The sequence below is a fragment of the Mobula hypostoma genome, chromosome 4, assembly GCF_963921235.1.
Source record: "Mobula hypostoma chromosome 4, sMobHyp1.1, whole genome shotgun sequence".
In the NCBI taxonomy this organism is placed as follows: domain Eukaryota; kingdom Metazoa; phylum Chordata; class Chondrichthyes; order Myliobatiformes; family Myliobatidae; genus Mobula; species Mobula hypostoma.
Window position 1 is genome coordinate 164,145,256 of NC_086100.1, and position 18,677 is coordinate 164,163,932.

The window sequence follows — 18,677 nt, forward strand, 5'->3', positions numbered from 1 at the left end:
ACAAAGAGGCAAAGAAGTTTAGGGAGAAAATTATAATCACAAGATTTTCTTCAGATGTTGGAAATCCACGGCAACACAAACAAAATGCTTCAGGAATTTAGCAGGTCAGGCAGCATCTGTGGAGGGGAATAAACAGTTGAAATTTTGGGTGGAGAACAGTAGTAATGAAGAGTCTTGGCCTGAAACATCAATTGTTCATTCCATTCCATAAATGTTGTCTGACCTGTTGAGTTCCTCCAGCATTTTATTTATGCCCTAAGAAGGGCACTGCAGTGCTTAGGAGCTCGGCAGATGAATATATTTTTATTGGATATACAAGTGACTGCAGGTGCTAGAATCTTGAGCAACAGACAATCTGCTGGAGGAACTCAGTGTGTCAAGCAGCATCTGTGTGGAAATGAATTACTGGCATTTCAAACAGATTGAAACCCTGCATCAGGACAGGCATTGGAGAGAGGAGATGCCCGGTACAAAGAGGAGAGAGGAAGGGATGAGAAAGGAGCCTGACGAGATCAGTGGAAAGGAGAAGGGGCAGTGATCCCAAAAGTTAGTGGTTGGAGGAGAATGGAAGAAAGAAGCCATGGAGTCAATCAGCAGAGAAACAAACTCCTGCTCATCTTGTACATGCTCCCATTTATCACACTTAATCTGTAGCCTTCTGTGCCTTGGTGATTCGAGTGTGCCACACTTGGATCTGCAGTAGATGAGCTAAGTGTCTGACACTGAATTTTCCAACTTTCCCCTCAGTCTCTTTTCTCCTTCATCTTGACCTACTCAGTTGCACCCTGTTCCCAATCACATTGTTTCTTTCCCATCTTCCATTTACTCCACCGACCCATTACCCAGGAATCCTCCCACAGGGACTCGTCACCCACTGTTCCCATTTGCTTTCCCCAACTCCCTTCATTAAATCCACGCTTCACGTTTCTTTCCGATCAGATTTCATCATTTGCAGCCATTTGACACCTACAACTTCAACCTCCTAGTCTCTGTTGATATTTCTAGTGTCCCTTCCTTTGTCTAGCAATCCCCTCTTAGAGCCAACTATCACTTGTCAGCTCTTAATGCACCCTTTCCACCCTCTACACTGGCTATCTCCCTGCACTATCTCGCTCTGGATGAAGCGTCTTGATTCCAAATATTGACTCAAAATCTCCTCCCACAGATGCTGCCTGACTTGCAGATTTCCTCTAATAGTTTGTCTTTTGCTCCAGGTTACAACATAAGTAGTCTCTTGTGCTTCTGTCTAACATCTACATTGCTAAATATGTGCACTTTGCTTCAACCAGTAGTATCTTGGTAACACATCCGCAGTTGAATTCATCTTAACCAAGCACAATTAGACTTTAAGATCATAAGACGTAGGAGCAGAATGAAACCGTTCAGCCCATCAAGTCTGCTCTGCCATTCCATCATGACTGATTTATTATCCCTCATAACTCCATTCTCCTGACACCCTGACTAATCAAGAACTTATCAACCTACACCTGAAATATTACTAATGACTTAGCCATCACAGTCATCTGTGGCAATGAATTCCACAGATTCATCACCTTCAGGCTAATGAAATTCCACCTTATTCTGAGGCTATGCCCTCTGGTCCTAGACTCACACTATAGGAAGCATCATCTCCATATCCACTCTATCTAGGCCTTTCAATATCCAGAAGCTTTCAATGAGATCCCCCAACATTCTTCTAAACCCCAGGCCAGTGCTATCAAACACTCCTCATACGTTAACTGCTTCATTTCCAGAATCATTGTAATAAACCTCCTCTGGACCTTCCACAATGCCAGTACATCTTTTCTTAAATACCGGGGCCCACAACTGCTCCGAGTGCAGTCCGACCAATGGCTTATAAACCCTCAGCGTTAAATCCTGGCTTTTATATTCTGAACCTCTTGAAATAAGTGCTAAAATCGCATTTGCCTTCCTCATCACTGACTCAACCTGCAAGTTAAACTTTAAGTAATCCTGCTCAAGGACTCCTGAGTCCCTTTGCACCCCTGATTTGTTAATTTTCTCCCTGTTTAGAAAAATTGCACTTTTATTCCTTCCAGCAAAGTGCATTACCATACATTATATTTCATGGCCAATCCTTTGCTCTTTCACCAAATCTGTCTAAGTTGCTTCCTCAATACTACCTACAGTATCTGTGTATCATCTGCAAACTTGACCCACAAACCCATCAATCATTGACATGCGGTATAATGTCAAAAGAAGCGGTCCCAACACAGACCTCTATGAAACACAGCTATTCACTGACAGCCAAAAAGAAAAGGCCCACTTTATTCCCAATTTGCTCTTGCGAGTAATCCATGTTAGTATCTTTCCTGTAATACCCTGGGCATTTATCTTGTTTAGCAGCCTCATATGCAGTACCTTGTCAAAGGCCATCTGAAAATGCAAGTAAACAACATCCACGGTTCCTTTATCTATCTTGCCTATTATTTCTCAAAGACTTCCAACAGATTTGTCACGTTTAAGGAAACAATGCTTACCTTGCATGATATTCTGCATAGGTACGTTGCAATGAGACAGGGAAAGGATAGTAGGGTACAGGAACCATGGTGTACAAAGGCTGTTGAAAATTTAGTCAACAAGAAAAGAAAAGCTTATGAAAGGTTCAAAAAACTGGGTAATGATAGAGATCTAGAAAGTTATATGGCTAGCAGGAAGGAACTTAAGAATGAAATTAGGAGAGCCAGAAGGAGCCATGAGAAGGCCTTGGCAGACAGGATTAAGGAAAACCCCAAGGCATTCTGCAAGTATGTGAAGAGCAAGAGGATAAGACATGAGAGAATAGGAACAATCAAGTGTGACAGTGGAAAAGTATGTATGGAACCGGAGGAGATAGCAGAAGGACTTAATGAATACTTTGCTTCAGTATTCACTATGGAAAAGGACCTTGGTGATTATAGGGATGTCTTATAGTGGACTGAAAAGCTTGAGCATATAGACATTAAGAAAGAGGATGTGCTGGAGCTTTTGGAAAGCATCAAGTTGGATAAGTCACCGGGACCGGATGACATATACCCCAGGCTACTCTGGGAGGCGAGAGAGTAGATTACTGAGCCTCTGGTGATGACCTTTGCAGCATGAATGGGGAATGGAGAGGTCCCGGAGGATTGGAGGGTTGTGGATGTTGTTCCCTTATTCAAGAAAGGGAGTAGAGAGAGCCCATGAAATTATAGACCAGTGAGTGGTTCAGTGGTTGGTAAGTTGATGGAGAAGATCCTGAGAGGCAGGATTTATGAACATTTGGAGAGGCATAATATGATTAGGAATAATCAGCATGGTTTTGTCAAAGGCAAGTTGTGCCTTATGAGCCTGATTGAATTTTTTGAGGATGTGACTAAACACATTGATGAAGGTATATGGATTTCAGCAAGGCATTTGATAAGGTACCCCATGCAAGATTTATTGAGAAAGTAAGGAGGCATGTGATCCAAGGGGACTTTGCTTTGTGGATCCAGAATTGGCTTGCCCACAGAAGGCAAAGAGTGGTTGTAGACAGGTCATATTCTGCATGGTGGTCAGGGACCAGTGGTGTGCCTCAGGGATCTGTTCTGGGAACCCTTCTGTTCGTGATTTTTATAAATGACCTGGATGAGGAAATGGAGGGATGGGTTCGTAAATTTGTTGATGACACAAAGGCTGGGGGTGTTGTGGATAGTATGGAGGGCTGTCAGAGGTTACAACAGGACATTGATACAATGCAAAACTGGGCTGAGAAGTGGCAGATGGAGTTCAACCCAGATAAGTGCAAGGTGGTTCATTTTGGTAGGTCAAATATGATGGCAGAATATAGTATTAATGGTAAGACTCTTGATCAGAGGGATCTTGTGGTCCGAGCCCATAGGACAGTCAAAGCTGTTGCGCAGGTTGACTCTGTGGTTAAGAAGGCATACGGTGCATTGGCCTTCATCAACCGTGGGATTAAGTTTAGGAGCTGAGAGGTAATGCTGCAATTATATAGGACCCTGGTCAGACCCCACTTGGAGTTCTTTGCTCAGTTCTGGTCACCTCACTACAGGAAGGATGTGGAAACCATAGAAAGGGTGCAGAGAAGATTTACAAAGATGTCGCCTGGATTGGGGAGCATGCTGTATGAGAATAGGTTGAGTGAACTCAGCCTTTTCTCCTTGGTGCAACGGAGGATGAGAGGTGACCTGATAGAGGTGTATAAGATGATGAGAGGCATTGATCATGTGGATAGTCAGAGGCTTTTTCCCAGGGCTGAAATAGCTAACATGAGAGTGAACAGTTTTAAGGTGCTTGGAAGTAGGTACAGAGGAGATGTCAGGGCCAAGTTTTTTACACAGAGGGTGGTGGGTGCATGGAATGGGTTGCCCAGCGACGATGGTGGATATGATAGAGTGTTTTAAGAGACTCCTGGATAGGTACTTGGAGCTTAGAAAAACAGAGGGCTATGGGTAACCCCAGGTAATTGCTAAAATAAGTACATGTTCAGCATAGCATTGTGGGACGAAGGGCCTGTATTGTGCTGTAGGTTACACATGCATTACTAAATGACGAAAAAAAGAGGACTGCATGTCCTCATAATCTAAAAGAAACCTTGAAATACTAGAGAAAAAATGAGGGATGCACTGCATTATGACTGTCTCAATCAAAAGGGACAGGAATATCCTTTTATTTGCTATAGTATGAATCCTGTGAAATATGATTAGTAAGACTTACCATAAGTTTTTAGTGTTCCAATTTCAATCACTAGAATAAAATTAATGAATGAAAAAGGTTTGAATTATTGAGGCTTTTGCGTTGGGATGGAGGATATGTTGGAGTCTAACAGAGATGATGAGATTATGAATGAAATGGATAATACAAATCATTCCCATGTGACAAGGGGAAATTAAATCAAGATCATGAGAGGAATAGTGCAGTGGACTGAAGACCATTCTGTCTCAAGCAATTGACTGAATGTAGTAAGGGCTACATTTCCTTGCATGGTGCTGCCAGGTCTCCTGTGCTGGGAGCAGTGGTATTCTTGCAGTTGGGTTCCCATGCAGACTTTTACAGAGTAGAACCTTAGATAATACAAATGCCCTCACCATGAGTGAGCACTAAATCTCTTTGAAGTTCCTTGGGTAACCTTGAAAAGACCCACCTCACCACCATGAAGTGTAAAGCATGAACGTAGATCTTGTCCGCAGCTGGTCTATCAACATACACAGCTGTATAAAAGTGTACTTGGGTCACATATGGAAAATTGTGTTTAGTTTTGGTTGCCACATTATAGAGAGGATGTAGAGATTTTGGAGAGGGTGCAGAGAAGGTATGAGCTACAAGTAGGAGCGGTAGAGAGAGATGGATCATGTACAGGCAGAGGTGATTTTGTTTAAAACCATAAGATATAAGAGCAGAACTATACTTTTTGGGCCGTTGAGTGTGCTCCACTATTTCATCATGGCTGATCCATTTTCTCTCTCAGCCTCCATCTTCTGCCTTCTCCCCATATCCCTTCATGTCCTGACTAATCAAGAACCTAGCAACCTCTGCCTTAAATATACCTAATTACTTGGCCTCTACAGCCACTTGTGGCAATGAATTCCGCAGACCCACCACTTTCAGGCTAAGGAGATTCCTCCTCATCTCCATTCTAAAAGGGTGGCCCCCTATTCTGAGGCTGGGTACTCTGGTTTAGGCTCTCCCACCATAGGAAACATCCTCTCCACATCCACTCTGTCAAGGCCTTTCAATTTGGTATTCTGTTCAGCACAGACATTGTGGGCCAAAGGTGAGAGTGGGAAAGTTTGAGGGAGATATGAATGATTTAGAAATCTACCTCCCGGGCCAGACACTAAAGCCTAGCAAAGGCTCGAATAATTTCTTGTACATGAGGTTTTAAAAGAAGACAAAGTAATGTACAAGTGGCAGCAGCCACTGAGGGGTCTTCCTTGCCTAAATTCCTGTGCACCACCATTAATCTCGGCACCACTATTTCTATTTCCTCGACTGTACCTTCAGACAGGAAGGGAAGTTGGTGTCACTGTAAGACCATTATTTATATTTTCCACTCCCTAAATGCCCTTGAGGAGGTGATGGTGAGCTATCCTTTTGAAGTAATTGGGTGAAGGTTATCCTACAGTGCTGTTGGAGATGGCGTTCTAGGATTTAGACTCAGCAATAATGAGAGTCTGGCAATAGATTTCTAAGACAGTGGGAAACTGCAACTGAGGGTGTTGCCGTGTGCCTTTCCAGTTGATAGCCATTGTGGTTTATTTGCCTGAACGAACTATTCTCACACTGACTAGAAATGGACTCTTTGATTCACATGTCGATGGGTGGAACATTCACTGAGGACATGGTGAAGTTGAAAGGCCTTTTTCTGTGTTGCATGACTGCATGCACCTCAATGACCAGCCTCTGCACATTGTTGAATTTAGTCTGCTTATTCTCTAGTTTTGAGATTCATACTTTCTCAAAAAATCTCTGTATGTGTATTCTTTGTCTAATCGCTGTGTATTGTTAGCTATTTTACTTCTCTACCACAGCTCAGCAACTGTATCATTCTATGCACTGTCACATTAAAATTTACCATCCACTTCTCCTCAATAGTAGAAGCACAAAGGAGGGATGAAGAGAGAAGCCATGGGAATAGTCAGCAGAGCCTTCAGCACGGGTACCCCTCTCAGGGATATACAGTATAGATGAATCATGACAGACCAGCTATGTCAGTGTTCTGGATTCTTTCTGTCACATCACATCGAACCTGGCAATGTGTGGTAATATTTATAGGCTCACACTGCTGGTATGTGTGCTTCCATGTTTACAGCTGAGCAGCTAAGCATCCAGGCAGTTCTCCGTGCTGATATCACGGTGTACAATAACAGGGATCTGTGCCATGTGCTGGGGAGCAAGTGTTGGTGGGGTCAATATTTATAGATCTGTACACAGCAACTAACGGCAGGAGAGCTGTGCGCTGACTTCCACAGTTGGATATTTTACATTTTGATTCAAGTCCTCTTTCCTTGCAGCTCTGAGTGGTTCCTGTGTTTTGGCTCCACATTCCTGAATGCCTGGATTGGGACATTTCACCGAAACGCTGACCAACGGGTGGCAGTTTTAGATTAAGTGATCAGCAGAGTTTATAGGTAAGGTTTTGACTCCTTGCCATATTGAAGCCATTGATTGCAATTTGTATTCAGTCGAAGTTAAGAGCTTTCAGGCTGTGTTGTGCTGTGACCTTTTCTTGCTGTATTAAACACTGTCTGCAGAAATTATTTTAGAATCTGTTTTGGACTGCACCACATCAGACACCAGATAAAACACAGCCAGCATTTTTGTCCACTATTTTCATCCTGCAGGCATTCTCCTCATTGAAACCACTCACTCCATGACATTCTCATCAGCTGAAGGTGCAGAACAGTACCTTTGATTTGATTTCCTCACTAACTACTGCTGAAGTTAATTGCAGATCTAATAGTCACCAATTTAGTGTCCTTCTTGATGAAATGTTGCTTGAAAAAGATTCATACTGATTACCATTGTCAAAGTCATGGTCAGAGGCCTGGGAAGGGGTTATCTGGATGCTGCTGGGATTGGAGGGTATGAGCAGTAAGGAGAGGTTGGACCGACTTGGGTTATTTTCTCTGGAATATCAGAGGCTGAGGGGAGTCCTGATAGAAGTTTATTTATTATGTTATGATAGGTGCAGTTAGATTAGGCAGTCGGAATCTTTTCCCAGAGTAAAGATGTCAAATACTAGCCCACATGCATTTAGGGTGACGGGGGAAGGTTTAAAGGAGATGTGCGAGGTAAGTATTTTACCCAGAGAGTGATGGGTCCTTGGAATGAGCTGCAATGGGCGATGGTGGATGCAGATACATTAGCAGTTTTTAAGAGGCTTTTCGATAGATCTGAATATACTGTACAGGGAATTGAGGGATATGGATAACAGGCCGGTAAGAGAGGTTTAGTTTATTGTAGCATTATGTTTGGCACAGACATGTTGTGTTGAAGGGCCTGTTTCTATATGTAGAGCTTTGAGAAAAATAGGTATAAAAGATATATATAATGAATTCCTACCCTCTGTGTATACTTTTTAGGGTTGATTATACAGGGATTAATTCCTTGACCATCTCCCTTTCACTTTTTACTCCTTTGCAGCCAAACTATGGACAGCGTTGTACGTATCATTGAACTCCTTCACCTCAGAATCTTTGTGCAATAACAGAGAATGTCTCATTGCATCTAAATATAGTTCATGAAAGCAGCATTGTTGTGCTTTGGAGTGAGTTGAGGAATATCAGTTACAGGAACAGGTTAGAATGGTTGAAGCTAATTTCCACTTAGATACCATGCTTATGAGATATTGGCATTTCAGACAGGATTGTGGATAGGACTGGGCCAAGACATCTTGGGCTCAATTTGGTCAGTGTCTGGATATTTAAAGCAGATACTGTTCAACAGTGTCTCCTGATGAAGGATCTCAGCCAGAAACTTCGACTGTTTATTCATTTCCATAGATGCTGCCTGACCTTCTGAGTTCTTCCAACATTTTGTGGGTATTGATAATGTCTCCGAATGTTGGATCATCATGTAGTGCGAACATTGCGGAAAATACAGTGCAAAATCTTGATTAAATAATTTGAGTGTGGGCATCAACTTGGCTACCTATTCATAGTATCTGTTGGCTCCACCTACATGAAAATTGCTGAAAGGTACAATGATCTTTCAGCAATAATGCACAGAAACAGGCCTTCCAGCTAAACTCATCCACACCAACTAAAATTCCAGTTTAGGCTAGTCCCATTTGGTCCATATCCTTCTAAGCCTTTCCAATACCTGTCCAAGTCCCTTTTAAGTTTTGTTAATATGCCTGTCTCAACCACTTCCTTTGGTAGCTCATTTCACATACGGACCGCCCTCTGAGTGAAAAGGTTGCATCTCAAGTTCCTATTAAATCCTCTCCTTTCACCTTAAACCTGTACTGTGTGGTTCAGCGCTGGGGAAAAAAAAGACTCTCCACATTGATCCCATCCGTGCTGCTCATGATTTTATACACCTCTGTAAGATCACCCCTCATTCTCCTATGCTCCAAAGAAGAAAGATCCAACCTGCTCAACCTTTCTCCATAACTCAATCTCTTGAATCCCAGCAGCGTCTTTGTTCACCTTCTATAGACTCTTTCCAGCTTAATGATATCTTTCCCCTGGTACTTGGTCATAGAGGACTGAGTCTAATGAACACAATGATTTAACAACAAAATAGATGTGCATTTCACATCATCTGCAAGCTCTTGTTTCTGGGAGGAGTCTAAAGAACCAGGTGACTTGGAAATGTGTTTGATTTTGGAAACGGTGCGCCAGGGTAAGAGCACAAGTAGAGGTAAAGCTCAAAATGCTGATTTCTACTCTGAGATGAAGGATTTGCATTTCTGTGGCAGCTTTCACAACCAGAGCAGAGCCCAAAGCACCTTATAGCCAACAAAGAACCATTGATGTCAATATAGAAAATGTGGCAATTGACACCTGGGAGAACAGACAGGATTCTATGACTGCATACAGAGGCCATATTGCACTGTACAATACTCCTCTTATTGCCGAGACTCTGTAGTCAATCCCAGACTTTGTGACAGCACTGAGCCAAGGGTAAATCTCACTCTATACTTTGATGGGGGTGTGCAGGATGAGTTGCTGTTGCACCTCAGATTATACAATGGTCCTATGCTGACTAGCTTCTGTCTGCCAAACCAAACCATTGTTATAAGAACTGGACCACTCTATCTTGGATGATGCTGTACCTCTGATCTTCAGACTTAGTGTCATAGCATAATGCAGCGTGGAAATACGTCCTTTGGCATAACTTGTCACTGCCGACCATGACGCTCACCTGAGCTCATCCTATTTGCCTGTGTTTGGCTCATATCCCTTTCCAATCCATGTACTCGTCCAAGAGTCTCTTACATGTTGTTGTTGTACCCGCCTCAACCACTTCCTCTGACAGCTCACTTCATAACTCTATGACTCTCCGTTCCTCTTTCCACAGATGCGGCCAGACCTGCTGAGTGTTTCAAGTAGCTCCTGTTTTTATTTCTGAGTCTTCCTGCCTCTCTCTTTCACTCTTCCTCCACAGTTTGGCGCAAAGGGATCTGCAGTACCATTTGCAAAGAATCCCTCCTGCAGAAAGGGCTGGTTTATAACCTGGGTTGAGATAGATTATGAGGACACGCAGTCCTCTTTTATTGTCATTTGGTAATGCATGCATTAAGAAATGATACCATTTGTTCCTCCAGAATGATATCACAGAAACACCAAGACAAACCAAGACTAAAAAACTGACAAAAACCACATAATTATAACATGTAGTTACAACAGTGCAAGCAAAACCGTAATTTGATAGAAGAACAGACCATGGGCACGGTAAAAAAAAATCTCAAAGTCTCTCGAAAGTCCTATCATCTCACGCAGACGGTTGAATGAAGAAAACTCTTCCTGCCATGAACTTCCAGCGCCAAAAACTTACCAATGCAGCATCCTGGAAGCTCCCGACCACAGTCCGACTCTGCATCCGTCCGAAAACTTGGAGCCTCTGACCAGCTCTCTGACACCGAGCACCATGTCTGCCGAGCGCTTCGACCCCGGCCCCAGCAACAGGCAATAGGCAAAGCCGAGGATTTGGGGCCTTCCCCTCCGGAGATTCTCGATCGCACAGTAGCAGCGGCAGCTAAGCAGGCATTTCAGAAGTTTCTCCAGATGTTCCTCCGAGCTTCTTGTGACTGTCTCCATCAAATCAGGATTGTGCGCGGCATTCTACTTCACAAATACGATATCAATTCGGAGCAGCCGCGTGCGCTGCGTCGCGCCGCCATCTTCTCCTCCCCTCCCTGCATGTAATGCTGAGCCAAGGGTACCTCTCACTCCATACTGCATGCTGTCCATACAGATTATTTCACGATATCAGTGTATTAAGGTAATGGAAGGGATAAGCAATAGCACAATGCAGGAGAGCATGTAAGAATGAATGAAGTAAGCGCTTGTTGGGTCAGAGAGGCATACAGCAGATGGAATTATTTAAACACAGCAAAGGTGCAAAGCCCACGCATCGGAAAATAGCAAACGTGATCCATGCTTGTACCAGAATGTTGTAATCAAGGACGCAACATTTCATGGAACATCATAGTGTAGAAGGCACCAAAAAGGATGTTTTTAGCCCTGTAAGATTGAGTTTTCATTATTCCCCACTCTCTGCATAAACCTCTCTCATTTACTCACAAGGATTCTCCTTGCATGTGGCACAGCTTGCACTTGTGTCGGAAGTAACGTGGCGGTCTTCTCCTTCTCAGGAGCATCCTTGAATGGCATTTGTCACGAGACCATAAGTCCAAAAATGTAGAGCAAAGAGGTCAACGCGAAGAAAGTTGTAAAGTAAAGGAATGAGAAGGAAGGACTCAGGACGCGAGTTCCAGAATTTAGGACCCTGCCAGTATTGGAGTGATTAAATTCCAAGATGGTGAGGAGACCAGAATTAGAGGAGATCACTGCGATTGTAGGTTACGTAGAAATCATATGAAATCTATAATGTAGAAGCAGGACATTGGGTCCAGTGTATCTTTGCTAGTCAAAGAAAGTTATCCAGCCGAATCCCGCTTCCACCGGTGGTTAGTGCGACGCTATTGCAGCTTGGGGTGTCAGAGCCGGAGTTCAGTTTTGGTGACATCTATAAGGAGCCTATACATCTTCCTCGTGGAATGTGTGGGTTTCCCCCGGGCTCTCCGGTTTTCACCCACGGTCCAAAGATGTACTGGGTAGGTTAATTAGCCATTGTAAGTTGTTCCTTGGTTAGGTTAGGGTTAAACTGGTGGTGTTGGGGGATCTCCCAGTGGCCACACATTCTAATCCACATCCCATTCCCATTCTGATATGTCTATCCATGGCCGCCTCTACTGTAAAGATGAAGCCACACTCAGGTTGGAGGAACAACACCTTATATTCCGTCTGGATAGCCTCCAACCTGACGGCATGAACATTGACTTCTCTAACTTACGCTAATGCCCCACCTCCCCCTCGTACCCCATCCATTATTTATTTATATACACATATTCTTTTTCTCTCTCTCCTTTTTCTCCCTCTGTCCTTCTCACTATACCCCTTGCCCATCCTCTGGGTTCCCTCCCCCTTTTCCTTCTCCCTGGGCCTCCTGTCCCATGATCTTCTCATATCCCCTTTGCCAATCACCTGTCCAGCTCTTGGCTCCATCCTTCCCCCTCCTGTCTTCTCCTATCATTTTGGATCTCCCCCTCCCCCTCCCACTTTCAAATCTCTTACTAGCTCTTCCTTCAGTTAGTCGTGACGAAGGGTCTCGACCTGAAACGACGACTGCACCGCTTCCTAGAGATGCTGCCTGGCCTGCTGTGTTCACCAGCAACTTTGATGTGTGTTGCTTGTGGTGTTGGGGGTTGCTGGGGTGGCACAGCTCTAAGGGCCAGAAGGGCCTACTCCATGCAGTATCTTTAAATAAATAAGTAATCCGGCAGGTTATTTCTCTTCACCTACACATCCAGATCCTGCCTGTGGCGTGCTTACAGGGGGCAGGCTAAGACTCAGACCCTTACCATTCTCAGCACACTACTGAGGCAGGGAGAGGGTGAGTACAGAGTTGGGGTGGGCGACTTAAAAACAGGAATGACAATTTAAGCATTGAGGTCTAGGGTAACAGTGTGGAGCAATGAACACAATTGGGTTGGGGGGGTGAAACGGAATTGGTTTGAGGCAGACAGTCAGCAGGGTTTGTTTGGCCTCTTGCTTACAGAGAAAGGTAATTGGTTTATTATTGTTGCAGCTTCTGAGGTACAGTGAAAAACTTGTTTTGCATGCCATCCATACAGATCATTTCACGATATCAGTGTGTTAAGGTAGTGGAAGGGATAAGCAATAACACAATGCAGAATATAGCGTCGTATTTACAGAGAAAGTGCAATGCAGGCAGACTGCATGCTGCAAGCCCATGATGAAGTAGATTGAGAAATAAGAGACCATCTTATTGTACAAATGGTCCATTCTGTAGTATTGTAACAGCAGGAGAGAAGCTGAACTTTTAGCCTGGTGCTTTGTATTTTCAGGCTTTTGTATCCTTTGCTCAATGGGAGGAGGGAGAAGAAAGAACATCTAGGGTGGGAGGGTTCCTTGATTATGTTGGCTGTTTTACTGAGGGAGCTACAAGTATAGACAGAGTCCATGAAAGGGATGCTGGCTTCCTTGATGTGCTGAGCTGCGTCCACAACTCTCTGAAGTTTCTTGGCGAAGGGATGCCAGGAATGCATGATCAGAGATAAGAACAGTTCCCATCCTGAACCTCACCACTTTCCTAAAAGGAGGAAAGATTCAGGAGGGGAAATTTCAGTGTTTGGAGTGCAGGTAGTTGAAATGACAGTCCTACATGGTGGAGTGCCATCATCATGTAGCCATCATCATGGACCACTATGTCCGTGTCCATCCATGGTTCCCAGTTCGGACGGCAACACTTGCTCCTTAGCCTCTTATACCTCAGCAATTCAAAATGCTTGTCTTAAATGTTCTGAGAGTCTCTGTCCCCACCACCCCCTCAGGCAGTGAGTTCCACATTCCAACCAATCTCTGGTAGATTAAGTTCCTCCTCAGATCATCTCTAAACCTCTTTCTCTCAATTTAAACCTATTCCTCTGCCGTTAAGAAAAGCTGTTCACTCTCTCTCCTACCCTTGCTCCTTATAAGAAGGGGTGCAGAGTTGCACGTTGTTGTGGGCTACAAGGCTAGGAAAGAGAAAAATGGTGAGATAGGGTAAAGGGCAGAATGTGGAGGAATGATAGCTGAACAAAAACAATGGCAGCAGATGTCCCTGAGAGAACTGTGCTCAAATGCAGAGCAGTACAGCACAGGAACAGGCCCCTCAGCTCATGATGTCTACGCCAAACATGAGGCCAAGTTAATCTGCCTGCAAGTGATGCATACCCCTCCATTCCTTGTATCTTTATGTGTCAAACAGCTCCTTAAGTGCCACCATTGTATCTACTGCCACCACAACCGGTGGTAGCCAGTTCCATGCGCCCATCACCCTCTGTGTAAAAGAGCAACTTGTCCCACACAATCTCTTTTAAACTTTCCCCCTCTCAGCTTAAATGTATGTCCTCTAGTGTTTGATACTACTACCCTGATTTCCTTCAGGCTGGTCCCTGGCCAGTGTCACAGCTTCAGAAATGAGGACAGAGAGTCTTTCTCCTCGTTTTGTCTCGGGTTCCCTTTAAACGGGAATTGCTCTCGGCTCTGCCTCCTCATAAGGCAGCCAAAATCAAGAGCTTGGCATCAGAGGAATCACAGCTACCATCCTTCCCACAGACGGATCAGTCTGCCTCCCTCCAGCTGGTGGGTGCCACTAGAACAAGGCTTTCCATTGCTATTTTGAAGTGTTTTATTTATAACTTCTTTTTTCTGTTACATGCATTCTACCCTGGGAGAAAGATTCTGACAGTCAAAGCTTAAAATGGTCCTTAACAAGAGTCAATAGAGCTGCAAAAAAAAAAGGACTGAGAGGAGAATTTTGCATAGCAAAATTAAAATTTTTAATTTCAATAAAAAGTAGCTATAGCATGATCCAGAGGGTAGGGAATGGCTGTAATGTTTAACATAAGGTAATGGCACTCTGTGCAAGGAAAAACTCACAGGAAATAGTTCCTCAGCTATCAGGTGTTCCATGAGTTCACATAGCACTGTCACATTCCCTGTTCAAGGGAGTAGGAGGAAAGCATTTGACACACTAAAACCTGAAGAAGGAGGCTCTTCATGATTTGCTGCCTCTTTAACTCCTCCCCCTTTACTCACAAGCTGGTAAGACATTTTTTTGTAAAATGTGCAAATGCAGCTGCAGGAAATCAAAATATGCTTAGGATCTCTGCTGCTCCTGCAAGATGAGGGAATCGACTCTAACATAACCTGAAATACCAGTAAGTTGCTCCTTTTTCTTCCCCGTGGTCTGTCTGCCTTCCAGCCAAAGGTGGTGGAAGATCCCGTTCAGAGCCCGTCACTGGGAAAGGGAAAGAGAGGTGTCCACTTCAGGGGTGGGTGCTGTGGCACAGCAGCTCAGGATCAATGGGCAATAGGTGGTCACAGACAGGGGCATTGCCTGCAACTCCCTGCACTGGGCAAGGCGAGGGGCATGTATGTTGCCTGCCCCAAATTCCTTCAGGCTGGTTCCTGGCCAGTGCCAGAGCTTCAGAAAGGAGAACAAATCTATTTGGAGAAGAGAGTCTTTCTTCTTGCTCTGTCTCGGGTTCCCTTTAAGTGGGAATTGCTATCAGCTCTGCCTCCTCACCAGGCAGCTAAAATCAAGAGCTTGGCATTAGAGAAATCACAGCCTCCATCCTTCCCACGGACAGATCAGTCTGCTTCCCTCCAGCTGGTGGGTGTGATTAGAACAAGGCTTTTCATTGCTGTTTTGCAGTGTTTTTTTTTTACAACTTTTACTGTTACATGCATTATTCACTCGAACATCTGTTTCAAATATAACTCCAGGATATTAATATTTGATGTACCTAACACGTATCCCAGTGTTGCTTTCCATCAATAGCCTCTATGTTGTGTTACATCTAAAGACCTTTTGTGTCTAATGATTCTATAAGCTGGTTTGTAGTCTGTTTATTGTTGTGAGCAACCTTGCATTGAGGACTTGACTCTTCTTAAAGGGGCAATGCCATTGCATTAAGATTTACCAAAAAACTGTTCCCTTTAGTTTGCGAATGCGCAAATTGATGGGGGAGGAATGGTCTTGCTCCAGCATGAAATGCTTTATGTCAAGTAGGAGAGGCTCCATTGCAAAAGCTCTCCCTACCCTCCACCAGTCTACCGAAGAATGGAGATAATTTCTTGCTATTTCTTCTATAGAAATGATTGCTTTTAATCTTTCACTGCTCCGGCACACGCAGGTTATGTCACTGAAATTAACTCTTAGTGGAAAATATTGTCCTTCAGAAGAAAAGGCTTTGTGTTGTTGGCAAATTTAGTGTTCAAGTCATCTTGTTCACCAGCTATCTTCTGTCCGCACCGAAGTTTAACATCCTTAACTATTATCTTGTTCATTTATATATCCCCAAAATACTGTATAATTATTTATAGCCACTAGAGCTTAAAAAAGTTAGAGAGGATCTCACAGCAGTCTACAAAATTCTATCAGGACTGAACAGATTAGATGCACGAGGGATGTTCCTGATGGTGGGAGATATTTTCTGCTCCACAGTTTTTTCCAGGAGATTCTTGCTTCAATAACAAAGGCCAATGCACTGCCCTCAGATGTGCAGGGATCTGCCATTACATGATCTATGGAAATGAATTGCCAATAAATGTTAAAAGCACAGGACATGTGGAGGGAGCCATTTGTGGAGCTTGTGGCTTCCTAGAAATAGATTATAAAAGCAGAGAAGTTGTGTTTAAGTTTTATTAAAGTCTGAAACTGGAATATGGTGTCTAGTTCTGGTCACCACACCTTTGGAAGACGTGAGGACCTGAGAGAGGATGCAGAAAGGATTTGTGACAATGGATTCAGAGTTGAGGGATTTAGTTGGACTGAAGGAGCTGGGTCTGCTTGCCAATGTTAACATGTGTCTAAGGGGCAACCAGTGGATGCAGTATACTTAGATTTCCTGACAGAATTTGATAAGGTGCCTTATCAAAACATAGAAACATGGAAAGTGAGTACTTTGAGCTTGTGCCAACGTTCAACACGATTATGGCTGATCATTCAAATTTCGTGCCCCATTTCAGCTCTCTCCTTATATCCCTTGATTCCCTTAGCATTAAGAACAATATCCAACTCTTAAATAAATGTAATGATTTGGCTTCAACTTTCAGTGGCAGGGAAGATACTTTTTCTCATCCCAGTCTTACATAGAACATAGTACATTGAAAAATACAGCACAGGAACAGGCCCTTCAGCCCATCATGTTCGTACTGATCATGGTGACAGGTTAAAGTGATCCCTTCTGCCTGCACATGATCTATATCCCTCCATTTTCTGCCTGTTAATGTGGCTAAACAAAAGTCTTTTTAACACCTCAATCATATCTGCTTCCACCTCCCCTGCCAGCACATTGCAAACATCTGCCACTGTCTGTGTAAGTGAACTTGCCTCGCACATCTCATTTCAACTTTCCTCCTCTCACCTTAAAGCTATGTCCTCTAGTGTTTGACTACTATTCTCAAGTGGATGCCTCTTACCCTACACTGTCATCCTTGATTCTGGCCTTCTTACCAATGGGAACGTGCTTCCTGAATCTAATCTGTACAGTCCTGTTAGAAAGGGCTGAACCTGAAATGTTGACTGTCTGTTTCCCTCCATAGATGCTGACTGACCCACTGAGTTCCTGAAGTGCTTTGCACTTTTCTCCATATATATGAAAGAAAATGATGCAGAGGGTAAACACGAGATTCTGCAGGTGCTAGAAATTCAGAGCAACACAAAATGCTGGAGGAATTCACATCTACAACTCAGCTGCAGAGGGTAACAAATTGGTGTGGATGCAATACTGGTTACAGAGAGGAGCATGAATGAATCTTCTAATTAAAGATGTAACGAGTGGGATGCAACAGGGTTTGGTTTTCTTCTCTTCGTTATAAATGCTAGTATACATCTCAAGAGGACTAGTATTTAAACATAACGATCTACTGCTTTCAAAAGGGGATAAATGGAGGAAATCTATTACCATAGCAGGAAGTTAAAGGACCAGAGGATGTAGATTCAAAATAATGGGCAAAAGATCCAGGCAGATGAGAGGTCCTGACTCAGAGAGCGGTGATCACTTGGATTCCATTACCTCTAAGGGTGACAGAGACTGGGTCAACCAAGGCTTTAAAAGAGAATCAGGTCGCACTGGCAAGAGTAAGAGAAGGAGCAGGCAGATGGGATTTTTTATTAAGAGATGGCTTAGCCCTGATAGGTCAAATGGTCCCCTGTGCTGTAATTTTGTGATTCATGAAGGACTTGGGGCTTGCTCGAGAGGATAGAGCTGAGACAAAGAGCACCCGTGGACATTTTCTGTGATTAATTAATATTGAGAATTTTTAGGTACACTTCTGCTGCACTATGCAGCACTGATGGAAGAGATTTGGATTAGGAACAATATCTATTTAGTTACGAACTGATCTCCTGTGAAAATGATCATGGTGCGTCAGAAATAAAGAATCTACATTAAAGTAGCACCTGTCACAGCCTAAGAATCTGGAGCCAATAGGTTACTCTCCTGTTGCAGTACTGTTGTAATACAGGTCCTCCACAGCTTACAAATGCTCAATTTATACACTCAATGGCCACATTAAGACCGTGAGACATAGGAGCAGAATTAGGCCATTCAGCCCATTGAATCATTCCATCATGGCTGATCCTGGATCCCTCTCAACCCCATACACCTACCTACCTTCTCGCCATAACCTTTGATGCCATGACCAATCAGGAAACTGTCAACTTCCACTTTAAATATACCCATGGACTTGGCCTCCACCACAGTCTGAGGCAGAGCATTCCACAGATTCACTACCCTCTGGCTAAAAAAACTCCTCCTTACCTCTGTTCTAAAAGGTTGCCCTTCAATTTTGAGGCTGTGCTCTCTAGTTCTGGATACCCCCACCATAGGAAACATCCTCCCCACATCCACCTTATCTAGTCCTTTCAACATTCGGTAGGTTTCAATG

The 18,677-nt window shown here is 43.7% G+C and overlaps 1 protein-coding gene across 7 annotated transcripts in view; it reads left to right on the forward strand.

Moving 5' to 3' along the window:
• Positions 1-18,677, forward strand: part of bmpr1ba (bone morphogenetic protein receptor, type IBa) — a 602,440-nt gene that overhangs the window by 281,373 nt on the left and 302,390 nt on the right. The window contains exons 2-3 of one of the 7 annotated variants that reach the window (XM_063046869.1): positions 6,999-7,115; positions 17,331-17,490. The exons of 2 other annotated variants lie outside the window; for them this stretch is intronic. In XM_063046869.1, the coding sequence (XP_062902939.1) occupies positions 17,452-17,490 (39 nt within the window). In that variant the 5' untranslated portion in view covers positions 6,999-7,115; positions 17,331-17,451. Of the gene's footprint in view, positions 1-6,998; positions 7,116-14,838; positions 14,942-17,330; positions 17,491-18,677 lie in introns of those variants that run through there. 4 more of the 7 variants (XM_063046867.1, XM_063046872.1, XM_063046868.1 and 1 more) reach the window with 4 other exon arrangements.